Source organism: Kryptolebias marmoratus, linkage group LG13 (genome assembly GCF_001649575.2).
Source record: "Kryptolebias marmoratus isolate JLee-2015 linkage group LG13, ASM164957v2, whole genome shotgun sequence".
NCBI lineage: Eukaryota > Metazoa > Chordata > Actinopteri > Cyprinodontiformes > Rivulidae > Kryptolebias > Kryptolebias marmoratus.
The window spans coordinates 8502401-8519160 of record NC_051442.1 but is presented as its reverse complement, the minus strand read 5'-3'; the positions used below and the strand labels follow the sequence as shown (position 1 = coordinate 8519160).

Sequence of the window (16760 nt, the reverse complement as noted above, 5' to 3'; positions counted from 1 at the left end):
GGGGGTTAAAGCATCTCAATGTTTTGTTCAGGACGGAGAAGGAGACGCACCAACAGTCTACAGTAATGAGAACGTTGCTCCGGTGAAGAAGGAGCTGAGCTTACAGGCAAAAAAGCGCTCAGTTTCCAGGAGCTTCCATGTTCCAGCGCTCCTCTGCGCTCGAGGGATGTAGATGGTGACCGACGGAACGAGCTTCATCCGTAGAGACGCCAACTCGTCTCCGACAGATACTTTGGTGGTAACGGGAGGAGTTCGGTCATCTGGGGAGAGCCGGCGGAGGAGGTCAGGATGCCTGTAGCTGGAGGTTTTCCAGGCGTGTCCCACTGCGAGGAGCAAGAATGTATAAAATGTAGGAATGGCAAGAGATTCAGGAAATTCAAGAAAAAACAGTGAGGCGCTTGCAGCTTTTTTTTTTTGAGGCTGTGTGGATTTAGGATGGACTGAGTTTCAAGTAGAAAGAAAATGATAAAATTTGAAAATTCTTTGTTGAAGTGATCACAGTTGCATCCTCCGTGTGAAAGACACGGCAGTCTAACGTTCCGGCTACAGCGCCTACTTTAGGGGGAAAAAAGCCTTGAACGTTTCATCAAGACGACCACAGCGGGACTGTGGTGAAAGTCTGCCCGGCGTCCGAAGGTTCTCACCCACTGAAACAAACAAACACGTGAACCTTCGAAGCTGAACTTCTTTGTAATGCAAGAACGGAGAAGCCTTTCACCAACAAACACCCGAACTCTCCAGTTTCCACAGGCTCGCAGAGCGCTGTTAAAGGAGAGGCTGATTGGATGTCACGGTAACACAAAGCCAGACAAAACCCAGCAGGATAAAGCGCACGTTGTTTGCTTCTGCGGAGTTTGGTTTCTTCTTCCTGTCTTGATAATCCGTAAGCATCCCAGCAGCCGCAGCTTCCTGCTAACAGACCCGAACACACAGCCCTGCGTACGCCGCCCTCTGACTGTTCTCTCAGAGGTTTCGGCACTTCGCCGGGTGGGAAACAGACACACAGCGTGCCGATAAAGCTGGAAGACGATGGGGGAAGGAACTCCTTTATGAACCTGTGTTAAAACTTGAAAAAGGGTTTGTTTTTATTTTACAGGATTGTGTTTTATTTCGTTTCAGTGACTCAAATCTGTGCAGAAACATCCGAGTACTGAATCGTTACGTTTCTCCATCAGTATGTGAAAAGTCTCAGAGCTTTAGGCTTTTTTTTTTTTACCCTGAAGAACTCCTCATTTAGGTCCTTTTTTTTAAAAAAAATCTAGAAAACATCTCAGTTGGCTCCTGCTGGAGTCTGGAAGAATGATTAAATGCTGAGATTTACAGGGAAGCTGCTTGCAGACTGGAGCCAAAGAAGCCCAGGAGACGTCCTGAGAAGTCTTCACTTGAAATGTTGCCGTCAGCTCTGAGCCTGAAGGAGGCCTGAAGGAGGCCTGAAGGAGGCCTCCTCCTTCCCAGCGGAGCTGCTCTGGTGCTCCTCTTACCCTGAGACATGCCGCAGAAACTCCCCGGAAGCGAATCGTTTTCCGTCAGCTCGGACAGACGTCTCAGTCACCGAGCCTGTAAGTCAACGCGGAGCCAACCTTCAGCTCCTGGTGAAGGCGTCACGTCGGTCGGTGCTGCCTGTCGCAGCGAAGGCGCGCCGTGTTCCTGCACGACTCCGATCCGTTGGATCGCCTTTATTCCACTGATTGGAATGTTGTCCTCCGGAGCCAGGGAAAACAATTACTCAATCTCTCCTGCCGTAGGGCTGCTGTGGTGTTGAGCTGAACTCTGCTGCTCAGTTTTCAGCACTCGTGTATTTGTTTTTAAGCTAGCACGATCGGAATCAGAGGCGGGAGCGGCGGTGGGTTTTTGAGGAACGCCAGCGAACCTCAAAGGCGTTCCAAGTATCTGGACTGAGGGATGAAATGGCGATTAAAGACGGGCATTTAAAGCGAAGCTGCTCCTCGAATGTGTTGGTCAAAGTTCAGTTATTACTTCTGTAAGCACCTCTAAAAGTCAGAAAGAATTTAATTAGACACGACATCAGTAAAAGTCAACAAGGAGTCATCTATACAGCTGACACAGGCGATACTGGAGACATAAACAAAACAAACCAAGGATTTTGATTTCAAACTTAAAGATTTTCGGATCTTTTCGTGCAGATGTGGCCTCTCAGGAAAGAGAAAACAGCAGAATGTTGGACTATAAATGAGTGTGTGTGTGTTTCACCTTAATGCATAAAGCAACAGATGTTTGCAGAAACGCGTGAAGTTAATGACAAAGTTACAAACATTTGCGTTCCTGTAATCTAAATCGTTTCACTTATTAACATCTAAACTAAATGCAGGCTCTTATTGCTGATTTTTAAAACAAAAAACAAAATGCAGACCAGGAGCCAAGAGTGACACTATTACTGTTTTTAAATTTTTTTTTGTTTTTTGCAGCAGTAGCTGGAAGTTTGGCCAGAAACAGACAGGAGGCCGAGGAGAGCCCGGCTCAAATACAGATTACTGTGGAGGTTCAGATTAAATCAATAGTTTGCACGTTTAAGCTTCCTGTGTCGTTAAACAGCCAGGAAATCCGGACGATAACGGTTCTGCGAGCCCGTGTTTAACGCGAGTAAACCTCGGGCGTGAACGGCGACGGCCGGCCGGCTTAAACAGTTCAGTGTGTGCAGCTGGATGGTGCCAGCTCCGCAGTCCTGATGGAGATTTCCTGTCTCAGTTTTCCACTGCATTCCTCAGTGATAAGCTCACCTTAACACACACACACACACACACACGGCTGCTTTTTTTTTTAATGCAGACACTCCAAAATAACACACACTGTTCCCGTGTGTCCAGTCATGTTTGCGCAGCCTTGTTTTGCATCGGGCTTCCTGTCTGCCGGGTTCTAAACGTGCAAAGGAATTTCACTTTGCCTCGCGACGCGACGTCACCCCTCTGCGCTCCCGACCCAACGCAGGAAAAACCAAAACCCTCCAGTTTCTCAAAGCAGTGAGCAGCAGTCAGGTGTTTCAGGTTTTAATGGCTTCAGCAGGATTTCACATGGAGTACACAAACACTTTGTCCTCTAAGCTCGTAATCCAGTGAAGGATGAGCCTTTGATCATAAAAAGCCACAAAACGCTGAAACAAGAACTAACATTCCTCGAAAGAAAAAGCCCATCGGTTGTCATCTGTTAGTGCTCGGAGCACGCGTTGGGGATGACTCTCAGCTACTGCCCGTCAAATTTCAGCTCAAGGTTTGTAAAATTGACCAAATTGTCACCATTTTTTGTGTCGGCTGAAGTTGATGACCTGTAGCAGCCATCTTAAACTGAGCCGACTCCAGGAGTGAATCAGTTGTAGACGCGTACCCGATGATTAGGTTTTTAAGAGTTTCCTTAAAATCCGTCCAGTGGTTCATGAGATATTTCGCTAACAGACAGACGGAGCCGACGCAGACATTTACCGTTAATGTTTTTTTTAAGCAGAAAAAGTTGCGCAACGGATGGCGTGTTGGAGATGACTCTCAGCTACCGCCACGTCAGATTGCACCTTGATATTTGCAAGTTTCACCGAGTTGTAGCCATTTTTGTGTCTGCCAAAGCTGATTGGCTGTGGCGGCTATCTTGAATTAAGTTGACTCCAAAAGTTAATCCTTTCTAGGTGTGCATCCGGTGGCTGCTTCCTGAGAGTTTCATTAAAATCCGTCCAAGGGTTAATGAAATATTTTGCTAACAGATGAGACACACAAGCAGTCACATTATCGCCCGCCTCTCATGGCTGCGGGCAAAAATGAGTCACCTGGAGGCTCATATATTGGATTTCTGCAATGCCTTTAAAACTATAATGTTGTTACAAACAATCCAAAACACCTGATGTAGACATAACGTAGGCGTTGTGTGTTTTCAGTCCGTCTTTCTACCAAGAAAACTCAATTTCCTCCCATCTTCAGCGAATTTGCTGACATTTAGAAAAACACGAAATGACACAATCCTCAACTGCGAGTGTCAAGCAAAGGCTTCTAACAGGAAATGGAGTGAAGTTGTTTTCGGATACATTTCTATTCGAACAGTGTGAGCCTTTAAGCTGCAGGTCTGTGGTCCGCCGCAGAGGAAGTTTGTCCCCGTCGTCATGGCGATCGGAGTTGTGTTCTGGCAGCTCCAACCAGAGGGAAATGACGCGTGTCGAGCCTTTGTTTGGCTGCGGCGCGAGGTGCGAACATGCAGCGGCAGCGTCCTCACGCAGACCTCGACGTGTGGACCCCGGCTGGATTCATGTCCGCCGCTGGTTCGATTCCCGTCAGATAAGACCTCCACGGTGCTGGCAGCCATGTCTTACTGCAGCCTTATCTGCAGCTTTTTTTTTAAAACCTAAACAACAATTATCTGTGGGTTGAAGGCAGGTAACGTTTGGAAAAAAGAAAGGAGGAGGGCAGAAACAGCCACCGGAGACAGATCAGCAGCCTCACCCACTAACCAAACAAAACCCCTGCTGTTTCCTCTCCACTAATAAGTAATGGATTAGGTCACCAATTGGGAAATATGTCCAGTGACAATGAAGTCAGCCTCAGTTAGTTAGTTTATTGTCTGCTGAGAAGGCAAACCCAGAGGAGGAGCAGCAGCACCTCTAACCTCCAACAGGCTCGACTCTGACTCCAGGTAACACAGCACCGTCTATTATTCCCTCCCTGACCACAACAATGCTTTTAAATGCTGGATTAAAATGTTTCTTGGACTGTTGGGGAGGTTTAATGTTGCCCTGAATGTTTGTTTTAGTGCGTCCCTGGAGAAACAACATGCTTGATCACCTAAAGCACAATATGGTGAAGTGAGATCAACGAATGCTTTGGGCAGTGAATTTATATCCACATACCAGTACATGCGGGTGTGCCATTAAAGGACCGGGACTGCTCCTTATATGACCCCGAAGGACTTACTTCCCTCTTGCACCACCTAAAAAAGCACATCGGCAACTTTGTGTGAAAAGCCTGAGCGACTGTTCAAACACTACTTCGGCGATGACTCAACAGGAAAGCATAGCTCGCGGCACTGTTGCACAAAGAGAACGGAGCTGCTTCCACACGTACGCTGGCCGCTTCTCAACACACCACCTAACTTTAAAACGTTGGGACAGAAGAAGGCAGGTGAAGGAATGCTACGCCTTTTTATCTGATTCTGGTTTTCTTCAAATCAAACTTAATTCGGCCCACTTTTTTTCCTCTGGCCTTGTCGTTAACATGGTGTTTATTAACTGAAATCCATCCCAGTGCTTCGGATCAGATTGAACCACCTGACAAATTACAGCTTCCTCCCTGGGAAAGACGACACGATGAATCCAGGGCATCACACACAACTCTGTTGGTCCTAACCTTTACATCTAGGGACAGATAATTGGTTTAAGCATTTGCTAACTTGTGGGATTGTCTTTGGCCAAATCCGTAACTTCCTCATAAATCTCCGCTGGCATGAGGCTGGAACCAGGAGAACCCTGCAGTTTGTTGTTTTTATAGGAAGTAGCTCATGTAGGATGTGGTGTGTGTTTGTGTGTGTGTGTGTGTGTGCGTGCGTGCGTACCGACTCTATCAACGAGCTGCGATCAGTCCCGATCTCACCACGCTCCTCCATGCGGGGCATTCCTTCATGTGTTCACCCCGTCACGTCGACACAAACACAGCTGTCCCTCAGCCGTTCGGCAGAATTCCTCCGAGCCAGCCAGCGTGACCTTAATGTGGGAAATTACTGCGCGAACAGACTGCCGCCATCCCTTCCTCCACATTTGCTTTTTGTTTTTTTTCTTCTTCGATAGCTGTGATTTTACCACAATGTGTTTTATTTATAATCTCAAGTCCTAACCATGTAATCACAGCTCTGTGATCAGAATTACGGGGCTCAGCATGGTGATTTTAGTCCTCTGCGTGGGCAGCTCACAAGTGTTTTTTAAACAGTCTCATTGAAGAACCAAGTCAGTGCATTTATAAAGTGAAATTAAAAGCAAAACATGCAAAATCTGTTAAAAAAGTAAATGACACTTTCTGAACATTTTGCTTATAATTACAAACAGAGCGTGATAATATGGATTATAACGAATATCTTGATATTTTGTGGCTTCATTAAGATACACAGTACACGGGTTGGTAAGTTGTTGCAAAGAATATTTGGAAGCTAAAAGCAGAAATTGGTCTGCAGGTCTGAAAACTTAAAAAAACAGTGGTGTCCAGTCCTGAATCCTGCATGTTTTAGCTGTTTCCCTGCTCTTCAGGAGGTCTTCAGGTTCTGCAGAAGCTTGTTAATCAATAATTTATTCAAATCTGATGTCAGCTTTGTACTTTGTACTTTATTGTTAACAGATGAATAGATGCCATTAAATTGGAAATATTGCTACAGAAATATCTCAGGAGTCAGTTGGTGATGATCCTGATCCACATTAGTATTTTTAGGATTCCTTTGATTAGAACATATTTATTAAAATTTGCTGCAACCAGAAAATAGTCAGTGAGTAATATCAAATAATTTCATAAGAAAATGTATTTACCAGAAAGCCAGATTTGTTTTAAAGATAAATGTGGTAGGCATAAATATTTTCTGCAGTAATTCAAACAAATTAATCCCAAAAGCCAAAGGAAACCAGTCCTGGAGCTTTCCTGGAGTCCAGCTGATTACTCACAAACTGCAGGAATGAGTATCAAAGTAAACAGGGGAAAGAAATAATGAGAATGAGACGATTAATAACAATCAGGTTGAAAGAATAAGATTCTGTGCTTCATATAACAGGAGCAGACTTTGGATCAAAAAAAGGATTAAAGTAAAGTTGCAAAGGATGGAGAAACACAGCGTTAACTTTAAAGGCTGAATTTAAACCAACTACTGCAGGAAAGCTTTGACTTAATGAAACGTTAGTTTATTCACTGGGCCAGCTTCACTTCTGATTCAAGTCTAAAAATATTGGTGTTCCAAAACTCTGGTAGAGCTGACGTAAAATAATTCAAAGTAGGTCATCAAAATGCAAAACAACAACAAAAACATGCTGCCGTTTATTTCCATGACTATCATCCCATCTATAGACTTTATTACATCATATGTGAGCTCCTTCATGAGTTCAGAGATGAGTTATATTCACACAAAACTAACATTTACTTTCACTGGCATTGTTCTGTCAAAGCAAGTCATAAAAAATCTTATAAAAACCAAACCTCTTTTAGAAGCTGTTTCCTTCATTACATTTTCAAAATGTGTCAACAGTGCCACCCTGTGGCGGCTCTGGGTATCGCTCTACAACAAGGATGACTAAAGGTTCAGATCCCGCTTACAGACAGCTGTCAGCATGACTTAAATTTTTAGATTTAGAAAATGAAATCACTGTTTTCCACTCGCAGCTTGAGCAGCTCACAGAGCTCGAAGTTAGAGAAACAGAACAAAGAACAGCTGCTCAAATTAATTTATTATTTCCAAATGACCAAAAAGTATTTATAATAATTCTTAGCAGAAGTCCTATTTCCAACGAGCTCATACTATAATTGCGGACGTTATTTACCTTCTCGTTTTGTCCCGTTTCTGCTGCAGGTGTGAGTCGACCTCGACGCGACGATGGCAGACAGCTCGCAGTGTTTCTACTGCCGCGAGGACCTCGGAGGGAAGAGGTTTGTCCGCAGCGAGGGGAAGCCCGTCTGCGTCCGCTGCCACACGAAGTTCTGCGCCAGCTCCTGCGTCGAGTGCCATCGACCCATCTCTGTGGAGACAAAGGTGCGTTCTCCGCATGAATTTACGTTTAAAAGAGGTCCTGGACGTGCGGCGCCCTCTGCAGTCTGCTCACCGTCTCTGAAGGAAACTCCTTTTTCTCCATCAGGAGCTGAGCCACAAGGGACGCTCCTGGCACGAAGAATGTTTCCGCTGTGCAAAGTGTTACAAGCCTCTGGCCAAAGAGCCGTTCAACACCAAGGATGACCGCATCATGTGCGTGAAGTGCTGCTCGAGAGAGGACGCGCCGCGCTGCCACGGCTGCTATAAGTCCATCCTGGCCGGTACGAGCAGCTCCTGCATGCCCAGCTTCGTACCGTTAGGAGAGATGCACTGTGCTGAAAAACCTCCCAAACAGTCAGCTTACGGAGATAAAATATTAAAGTGCCAGCAGATTAAAGATAATTTGAAAACTAAAGAAAACGAACCCTATCACAGTTTATAAGTACGTATGTTCCAAGCCTACAAACTGTAGTCTTCCTGCATTGAATCAAAACATTTGAAAAAAAACTTGGAAACACTGCCTCTAGCTGAATCTACAGACTGTAAATATTAAACACCCATTTCTTGTCTCCTGCAGGCACAGAGACTGTTGTGTACAAAGGAAACTCGTGGCACGACGAGTGCTTCACTTGTGCCGGCTGTAAAAGACCCATAGGATCTCAGAGTTTCCTCACAAAAGGAACTGATGTTTACTGTAACCCATGCTATGATGAGAAATTCGCCAAACACTGCGTCAGCTGCAAGAAGGTATTTGGTGTAAAAAAAGAGAACCAGCTCAGACACTTTGCCTACAGTACAATCCCACCTCATCCTACTTGTACTTTTATTCTAATTTTAATCCACTGTTCAGCATCTACATTCAGATGTATAATGATAACCCTCATTTCTGTGTAAAGCCAATAACGTCTGGAGGAGTGAACTACCAGGAGCAGCCATGGCACAGCCACTGCTTTGTGTGCAGCTCCTGTGCAAAGCCTCTGGCTGGGTCCAGTTTCACCAAACACCAGGACCAGGTCTTCTGTGTCGACTGCTACAAGAGCTCTGTGGCCAAGAAGTGCGGCGGCTGCCAGAACCCCATCACAGGTTGCCTTCAGTTACAAACTAAGACTTTCCTAGATGTAGCTCAGAGTTGTGAATCTGAAACAGGACTATTAGACGTGCAGAACCCACCGCTTATCTTCCTGTCTGTGAGGCTGCAGGCGGGTCGTTAGCTTAGCTTGAACTAAAAACTGGAAACGAGAGGAGACGATCTGACCCCACCTTAGCTCAGTAAAGGTTCCTTCACAGTGCCACAAACAATCTGCTCAAAACCAAACAATAAAAATCAATAGTTTGTCTGACAGTCTGAACAATCTACTGGTTAGACAGAAACAGTCACTGATGTGTTTGTTTTAAAGGCAAGGAAAAAAATCTGTGGCTTCTCCCCAAACTGGGACACATAAACTAATTTGAATAGTATCAGTCCTAAAAAAGGTGGAGTAGCATCTCAAAAAAGTGCCTATGCATGAACAATAAAGTACATTTTAAATGGGAACCGAAATCAGAAAGCTGTGTGGGTTAACTTTAACACAAATCCACACGTGAGGCAAATAGAATACGGCACAGAAGTGGTGCCTGAAGCTGAGGTCAGGAGCCCAAGGTGAGCTGTGAAACAAGGGAGGAGTCCTGAGAAGATCTGCAGGAACTAAAATAACTTTAAAAATGACTGCCAATACCATATTCAGCCTAAAGAGATGACAACAGCAGTTATGAATAGATACAGTAATATATTGGTTGATGAGATTCTTCATTAAATGGTTTGTGTTCTCCAACAACAACTGCTGAGCAGAACCAGGTTAAGATCCAACTTGTAGGTTTCTGGTGACACCTAGAGGTGGAAGTGTAAACTGCAGCCACCTCACCCTCCACGTTCAGGAGGTTGGATCTATTTTACAACACTGAGCTTAAAACCACAAGTATGTCAGATTCTTCCCAGGCTAAGGGACATGGTGTTTTATGATGTAAAACATGTCAGAGCCTGAGGTTTTAGCACCACTGAGCCGGTAACAAACAGGTCCAGATCAGCTCCGTCTCTGACTCTCTTCTCCTCTTCTTCCAGGTTTTGGGAAAGGTGTGAATGTTGTGAACTTCGAGGGCAGCTCGTGGCACGAATACTGCTTCAACTGCAAGAGATGCTCCCTCAGTCTGTCCAACAAACGCTTCGTGACCAAAGACGGAGACATCCTCTGCTCCGACTGCGCCAACAAGGAGTGACCGCTTCCTGTGTTAAGAAACAAAATGGCCTCCTAACTTTGTAGTCCTTTTTACAAGGAGAACTGTGCCTACATTTCAATATTCTCCCCCTATGTTTAGGTGGCTTTTACTGAGTGTGTTAGTTCTGATGCTGCATAAATAAATAATTTCCCAGGTAGCTGAGGTCAGCTTGGTTGGTGAAATAAATCTGGAATCATTGAATTTATTAACAGGTTGTGTCAATTTCATTCTTCAGTCTGTTTTTGTAAAGCTAAAAAAAAGATTCAATCAGCAGCATCTGTTTCATGTCGCTGAAGTGTTCAAACAAACAAAGGTTTAGTTTGTATATTTTTAAAGTTATAATCCAGGATGTCAAAAGAAAAAAAGTACAAGTATGTTTAAAGTTGTATTACTGTGAGAATCTCTTCTGTGCCTTTTATGCCTAATTGTTTTCCTACATTTTTTTAGTGGCAATATGTCAAGATTAAATAACCAATTTTTTATTATCATGTGTAAAAATATATTTGATCTATAAAACTTTATGCACTTTTCTATTCAGTTTTCACTCCATGGAAAGACAGAAATAGTTGTAAAAGTGAAATATTTGCCGCATGCCTTGATGTGTCGTCGCAGTTATATAAAATAAACTTTCCACGTAAGACAAAAAGTTTTGTGTTTATTGTTTTAACAAGTTTCACGTGGACATGGAGCCCTTTATTATTATCCCCGGGTTGCATCGAGAATAAGACAGGTGCAAAGAGGTGATAAAACACTAAACAGACAGAAGCTGTTTGCAGAAAACCGTCCATGTTTGGTGGAGCTAATTAGGATTCACTTTATGCCTTTTGGCGGCGGTAAACTTTTAACTCTGATATATTGCTCGCATAAAATGAAACGCAATATTTGCGTGCGCTCTTCCCGTCTCCTTGTGTTCTCGGCACATAAAGTTACGCAATCAGACCAATCAGAGGCAGACGCCACTTCACAGCCGTTGCTTGTGACTCCAGAGCAGGATTTACCTCCAAGATCCTTTTTACTTTTCATGGTTTATATTCCTTTAAAAAGGTAAGAGCTTCTTTAATTATCAAACTGGACACATTAGTGAGTGTTAGAGTGACTGCTTAAAAGTTTCTTTTCACTAACCTAAAGTAATATGAGCTGTTTTATGCTAATGCAAGAAATCTAACTAAAGAAAATTTACATTGTTTTTCAGATTTGTGATGATTTTCTTAGAAAAACTCATCAAAGTGTTCGTGACTCTGTCTTTGCTGAGAAGCCCGGCTTCTGCTCAGGAGCAAGGTGAGAAGCATGAAAAAAAAAACACACCAAGATGCTACAATTATTTATATATTACTGCATCTTTTCAGTTGTAAAAGAAAAATAAAAAAGTTTTTTTTTTTTTTAACATGGTTCCCACAAACGTGAAAGGTTTATCATTTAAATTTACTACCTTTAAAATTCCAACTTGGTGAGAAAGTTCCTGTGATGGTTGTAAAACTGTCCAAAAACACATCTAGAACAAACATCAATGCCGCTAAAAAAGGGAAGCTGCTGCAATGTGCTGAGATTAATGTTTTACCCTTCAAGCAAACTGTTAGATTTATTTTGAAATGTTAACTAGTTGGAACTTTGTTTCCTACAAAAAGGGAACAAGAATAATCGGATTCAAACTAAATTAAAAAAAACACTTTAAGAAAAGAAAAACCCTGGATGTAAAGATTCAGTTTGCTGTCTTTAGTCTTCCAACTTTATGCATTTTGTAGCAAAAATAAGTTTTTTTTTGGCATTGTGTTAAACTAACCTTCGAATCGGAACCTTACAAATGGAAATGAAAATATTTTGTAGTTATAAAGGGCTGATGTAACATGTTTTACTGCCAATTTTTTTTTCTATTTGGTGAATTTAACTTCCTAAATGACAAAAAAAATAAATGAAACTGGAAATAACCCCTGTGAAAGTCAGACGTGATGGGACAGGACGTCAAACTGTAGCGTTTGGACAAAGGTTCAGATGTTTTACCTTTAAACCCCAATCAGAAACATCACCTAAGCCTTCTGACATCAAGACTTCACGCTTCACCCCACATGTAGAAGTACTTCCCTATAAACTGGACTTGAAACTACAGGATTTAATTAAAACTATAAACAGGCTCCTTAGCTTGGCATCAGATTGGGTTGGATGGTTCCCTTTTCGCAAACATTGTCCTCATAGATGTAGCCTCAATACGTTGTTTTGAGTCTAATAAATCCTATTTATTTATAAGCTGGTAACCCCCCCGGAGAACAGCAGGTTATGATTGTGGTCTACAACCATTTGTTGTGCAAAAACAATGAAATTCAACTCTTTAAGAGCAGAAATCTCTCTTTAGGTTTTTATCTCCTGGAAGTAGGAACTAGGCTCATCAGAAGGTTCCTTTCTTGCTGTGCAAACGATCTTTTAACAGTGAACCTGTTTCCCATCAGCGCCTCAGCTCAGCCTGTGGGGACAGGTGGCTCACTTCCCCTCTGGATGCAGCCACTGGACACTGAAGCCTCAGGTCTCCATTCCTACTCTCCAAGAGCTCACCGTCTGCTTTCACACCAAGCTAGAGGTAATGAGGAGAAACTCCTGCTTCCAGATTCTCCCCCCGCCCCCATCTGCTTGGATTAACGCATCATTTCTAGGTATTGAATTCCTCACCGTGGACGATCTTCATGTACCGCCACCCGGAGGCTCAGTACGCCGAGCTTGGTTTGGGAGGAAAATGGGGGCGTTTAGTGGTTTGGCTGTTTGGTGTAGAATGGACCGCTCCACATATCAACCTCCAGCCGTCCCAGTGGCATTCGCTGTGTCTCACCTGGTCTCACCAAAAGGACAGACCTGCCCTGTATGTCAATGGAAACTTCATCAGCATCACAGCAGGTGGGCTTTGCTTCGACACTTCTTAGTTCCTTCATTCATGTCCGACAAACATATTCACTGTTATCCTTTGAATGAGTAATAAACCTCTTTGTATCTCCCAGAGAACAACACCTATCAGCCTCTCATGAACCCTCTGCGCTGCGAACTGGCCCCCAATGGATCGCTCACTCTGGGCGCAGGGCACACCCTCAAGGATGGGAGTATTCAGATCATTCCCTATAGCCGTTTCTTGGGCAAATTATCCTTGTTTCGGATATGGGGGCGAGAGCGCAGCAAACAGGAAGTGACGTCACTGAACTGCACAGAGGGGGACCTGGTTAAGTGGGAGAGGAAATACTGGGACAGCTCGTACTGCGATCCGCTGCCCGACACCAGCCTGCAGTGCGGTGAGTTCGCTTGGATCCAAACTTTAGAAAAACCTGGACTGTCCCTCATCTTTTGCAGGTTCTGCAAGCAGAGCAGCATTTATTATTCCCTACTTTTGTTGGGTTACTCTGCTGGTCAAACTGAGGTCACTGGATGTAGGCATTAACAACAGTTCTCCAGGTTCTGCAGTATTTTGATATTCTCTGCAGGGCTGGAACCTGTCGTCTTATTCCCTTTTTATTGTCCGCTGCAATGAAAGGCAGTCATGTAATTGCTTGTGTGCCTCATGAACCACAGTAAACCTCTCAGATAGCAATCACTGGTTGTACAGCTCCAACAAATTAACTCCTGGAGTCAACCTGAGTCAAGATGGCTGCCGCAGCTAATAAACCTTGTTAGCTTTGGCAATAAAGCCGACAGAAAAAAGGCTATGCCTCCATCAGATTTACAGACAGCGAGCTAAAATTCGGAGTGGTAGTAGCCAAGAGACATCTCCAACAGATAATCCAAGAACAGATTGCACAAGATCATTATTTAAAACTTTCGCGGTGTTGAGGAAATATACATTCCTTCAAGCTATGCTAGTTTCATTTAAACTACAAATTTTTAATTTAGTTTGGCAAGAGCAAGTAATCTGTGTAATCTGTGTCTGTGATGGCCACTAAAGGAAAAACTATAACATATATATAATATTAAGGTCGCTACAATACTAAAATTTTTAACTTGATGGCATTGTTATGTAAATGTTTAAGATATAATAACAGTTTGGACACTGCAAGGAGAAAAGTGATGAAATAATAAGCCCAACATGTTGAAACAGATATAATTTTGGTTATTTTACGTCAGAAGTAACATTGAATGATTAGACAACAATGTTTGAAGAACGGCAGAACAATAAGTTCTTTGTCATTTAAAGTTTTAATTTCCGATGCTCGTTTTCTGCTCAGCTCTGTTTGTTTTGTTTTGTAAACAGAAACAACAGAAATCCTTTAGCAAAGCAAAGACTTTTAATAATAAAACAAATCTGGAACAATTTGAAAATATGTTAGATGCACACCAGAATTTGGACTTAGAAATAACAAAAAAAGATTACCGTACATACAAAGTTTTGTGTAGTTATATTATTACATTTTAAAACTTTATTCGAACATTTAAAGCATTTGGAACTAATGGTTGTTCGTGTTTTGGCAGAATGGTCCATATATGAGATAAAACTGCTGTTTGCGATCATCCGCTCTGATGTTAACCACACCGAGCTCTACACCGCCAGAGACATCGCACACAGCTGGGTAAAACACACCAAATGTGACTTTATGAACTCAAACCTGACCTGACTGACTGCTGGCATTTCTCAAGCTTTTATAAAATTAAAAACAACAACAAATAGAAGAAATAAATCTGATCTGCAGGATGCATACAGCAGTGCAAGTCCTCGTGTAACAACTTACAAGATTTTAAGACAATTGCTAACTTTCATACATGGGAAAATGTAATCAACTAGTAGTTTCAATGAATTTGGTAGCTATTAAATAGTTCTGATGGGCTGGACTACAATCTTTTTGTGTTTTGTTTGTTGTTCCTACAGCTCAGAGAGGTTCTACCTTCCAGGATCAATATACACAGAGTGGATGTGTTTGAAGCAACCAGGTAGGAGCAGATCTCAGTTTACTGTGTGATAAAAATCACTTGCAGTAGGCAAAATTAAACCTCGTTTCATAGCATGCGTCAAAGAGGGACAACCGATAAGCCGTAAACTAAGTCCCTCTGATCTCTTGCGCAGATCCGGCACAGAGGACCACATGAAAGCCTCATCTAAAGACCGAACGGTGAGCACACAGGAGCTGAACAGGCAGCTGCTCGCTCAAAGTAAATACGACCGTTCCGGCGCACGTGTCGACAGGAAACAAGAGAACAGAAGGTCGAACTTATGCGAGACGCAGCTGAGAAACAGGATCCACGTTTACTAAAATGTCTCTCGTGTGTCATTTTTGTCATTCTTTAGAGGCGGTGGGCTCCCAAAAATAACAACAGGTAACAAAGATATAATTTTTCTGAAGTTTTTTTTTTTACACGCTGGCTGTTTGCTCGGCTTCTAGTTGGTCAACTCAAGCATTAAGGATCAACTTGTTGCACTAATGAAGTCTTTTGACTATAAATGTAATCAAAAACAATTTTTAACCACAAGAAAAATGATAGAAAACGAACATTATGGACACATGGTGTAATTTTACACAAAACAGGGCAATCTTAAATGTCTAAAATTGGGTCAAATTAACAAATCTCTTCTTGGTGATTTGATTAAAGTTGTTTTAGATACTTCATAATTCATTTTCTTGGTGTTCTGAATCAACGTTTATTCACTTTAATGCTCCAAATCAATACCACTGTGCACCTAGGTGATGTCCAAATATAACTAATTTCAAAACTGATTTCTTGCTTTGTTAAAATAAATCACTTTACTTTTGAAATTATATTTTTAAAGATAAGTAGGTTATGTTCCTACAGAAATATTTGCAAAAATACAATGTATAAGTTCATTATAAAGTCATAATTTATAATGCTTGAAAGGAGGTTGACCAAATAAATGTATCTTAATATTATTCATCTTTGAATGAAAGGTTTTGGCACCAGTAAATCTGTCTGCTGCAGTCCCAGTTTGTTAGTAAAACAGACAATATTGTCAAATTAAACAATATACAACTCATCTTTCTGCTTAAGCCTTAAGCAGATGATCAAATGAATGCAGGAATTATAACAGAAATTGACCCATAAGCTCAGCAAATGTCAGAACTACAGAATAAATGACTGGTAATTATGGAATAGCAGCACTAAAGAAAAAGTTTAAGTGTGGCAAACCATGTGTAAAAAAAAAAGAACGTCACAAAACAGGCAGCAAAACGTCCCATCAGTGTAGTTTTCACAGTAATAATTTTCAACATGAAGCAAACTGAAGGAATAAATGTCCAGTTGCCTCAGAGTTTGATGTGAAGATCATGTATCTTGACATGTATGAAAGGAACGACTGTAAAGAGAAAAAAACTAAAATAAATCCTCTCAGCTGTTTTTTGTTCTCATGCAGGTTTCTCCTCCTGGTTCATGTAAATATAATCCCCAAATCAGACGTGGCAGCTGCCCAGAATGAGGTTTACTCAAACCTCATAAAGCCCTACAACCACTCGAGCGGACTGCTGCAGCTGCTGCTCAACGCCAGCAGCATCTGTGTCACACCTCTTGGTAGGAAGAAAGGCCCGACAGTGAGATGCTTGAGTTTGAGGCGGACGAGGAAAATCTGATGCAGATTCTGTTTTACAGAAAGCCTTTTTACCACAACCATCAGCCCTCCAACTCTGGTGACGGAGCCTCGTCCTGTCAGAACCACCGTATCACCGTCAACACTGTCCACCTCCACCACACTGAAAACTCCCACCACCTCCACCACACTGCAAACGTCCACCTCCACCACACTGAAAACTCCCACCACCTCCACCACACTGCAAACGTCCACCTCCACCACACTGAAAACTCCCACCACCTCCACCACACTGCAAACACCCACC

At 42.6% G+C, this 16760-nt stretch overlaps 3 protein-coding genes across 4 annotated transcripts in view; all 3 read left to right on the top strand.

Moving 5' to 3' along the window:
* The window catches only part of LOC108239009 (four and a half LIM domains protein 1), a 13208-nt gene extending 2605 nt beyond the window's left edge, over positions 1-10603 (top strand). The window contains exons 1-6 of one of the 2 annotated variants that reach the window (XM_017421443.3): positions 4473-4626; positions 7528-7707; positions 7811-7985; positions 8282-8451; positions 8601-8787; positions 9803-10603. In XM_017421443.3, the coding sequence (XP_017276932.1) occupies positions 7552-7707; positions 7811-7985; positions 8282-8451; positions 8601-8787; positions 9803-9957 (843 nt within the window). In that variant the 5' untranslated portion in view covers positions 4473-4626; positions 7528-7551 and the 3' untranslated portion in view covers positions 9958-10603. Of the gene's footprint in view, positions 1-4472; positions 4627-7527; positions 7708-7810; positions 7986-8281; positions 8452-8600; positions 8788-9802 lie in introns of those variants that run through there. The other variant, XM_017421442.3, reaches the window with a different exon arrangement.
* Positions 10604-12946: 2343 nt separating this feature from the next.
* LOC119617623 (adhesion G-protein coupled receptor G4-like) lies at positions 12947-14757 on the top strand. The gene is made up of 2 exons (XM_037979164.1): positions 12947-13223; positions 14395-14757. Exons 1-2 carry the CDS (start codon positions 12962-12964, stop codon positions 14535-14537), a joined length of 405 nt encoding a protein of 134 aa, XP_037835092.1. The 5' UTR covers positions 12947-12961; the 3' UTR covers positions 14538-14757.
* The window catches only part of LOC119617624 (cell wall protein DAN4-like), a 2827-nt gene continuing 779 nt past the window's right edge, over positions 14713-16760 (top strand). The window contains exons 1-6 of the mRNA XM_037979181.1: positions 14713-14721; positions 14789-14850; positions 14984-15029; positions 15206-15234; positions 16283-16437; positions 16516-16747. Of these exons, the coding sequence (XP_037835109.1) occupies positions 14713-14721; positions 14789-14850; positions 14984-15029; positions 15206-15234; positions 16283-16437; positions 16516-16747 (533 nt within the window). The remainder of the gene's footprint in view (positions 14722-14788; positions 14851-14983; positions 15030-15205; positions 15235-16282; positions 16438-16515; positions 16748-16760) is intronic.

What these genes read in the sequence shown, in the direction of transcription:
- LOC119617623 (XM_037979164.1), top strand. Translation starts at nt 12,962, where the DNA reads ATGAACCCTCTGCGCTGCGAACTGGCCCCCAATGGATCGCTCACTCTG. An exon ending in CGACACCAGCCTGCAGTGCG is followed by an intron (nt 13,224 to 14,394) that starts GTGAGTTCGCTT and finishes GTGTTTTGGCAG; the next exon opens with AATGGTCCATATATGAGATA.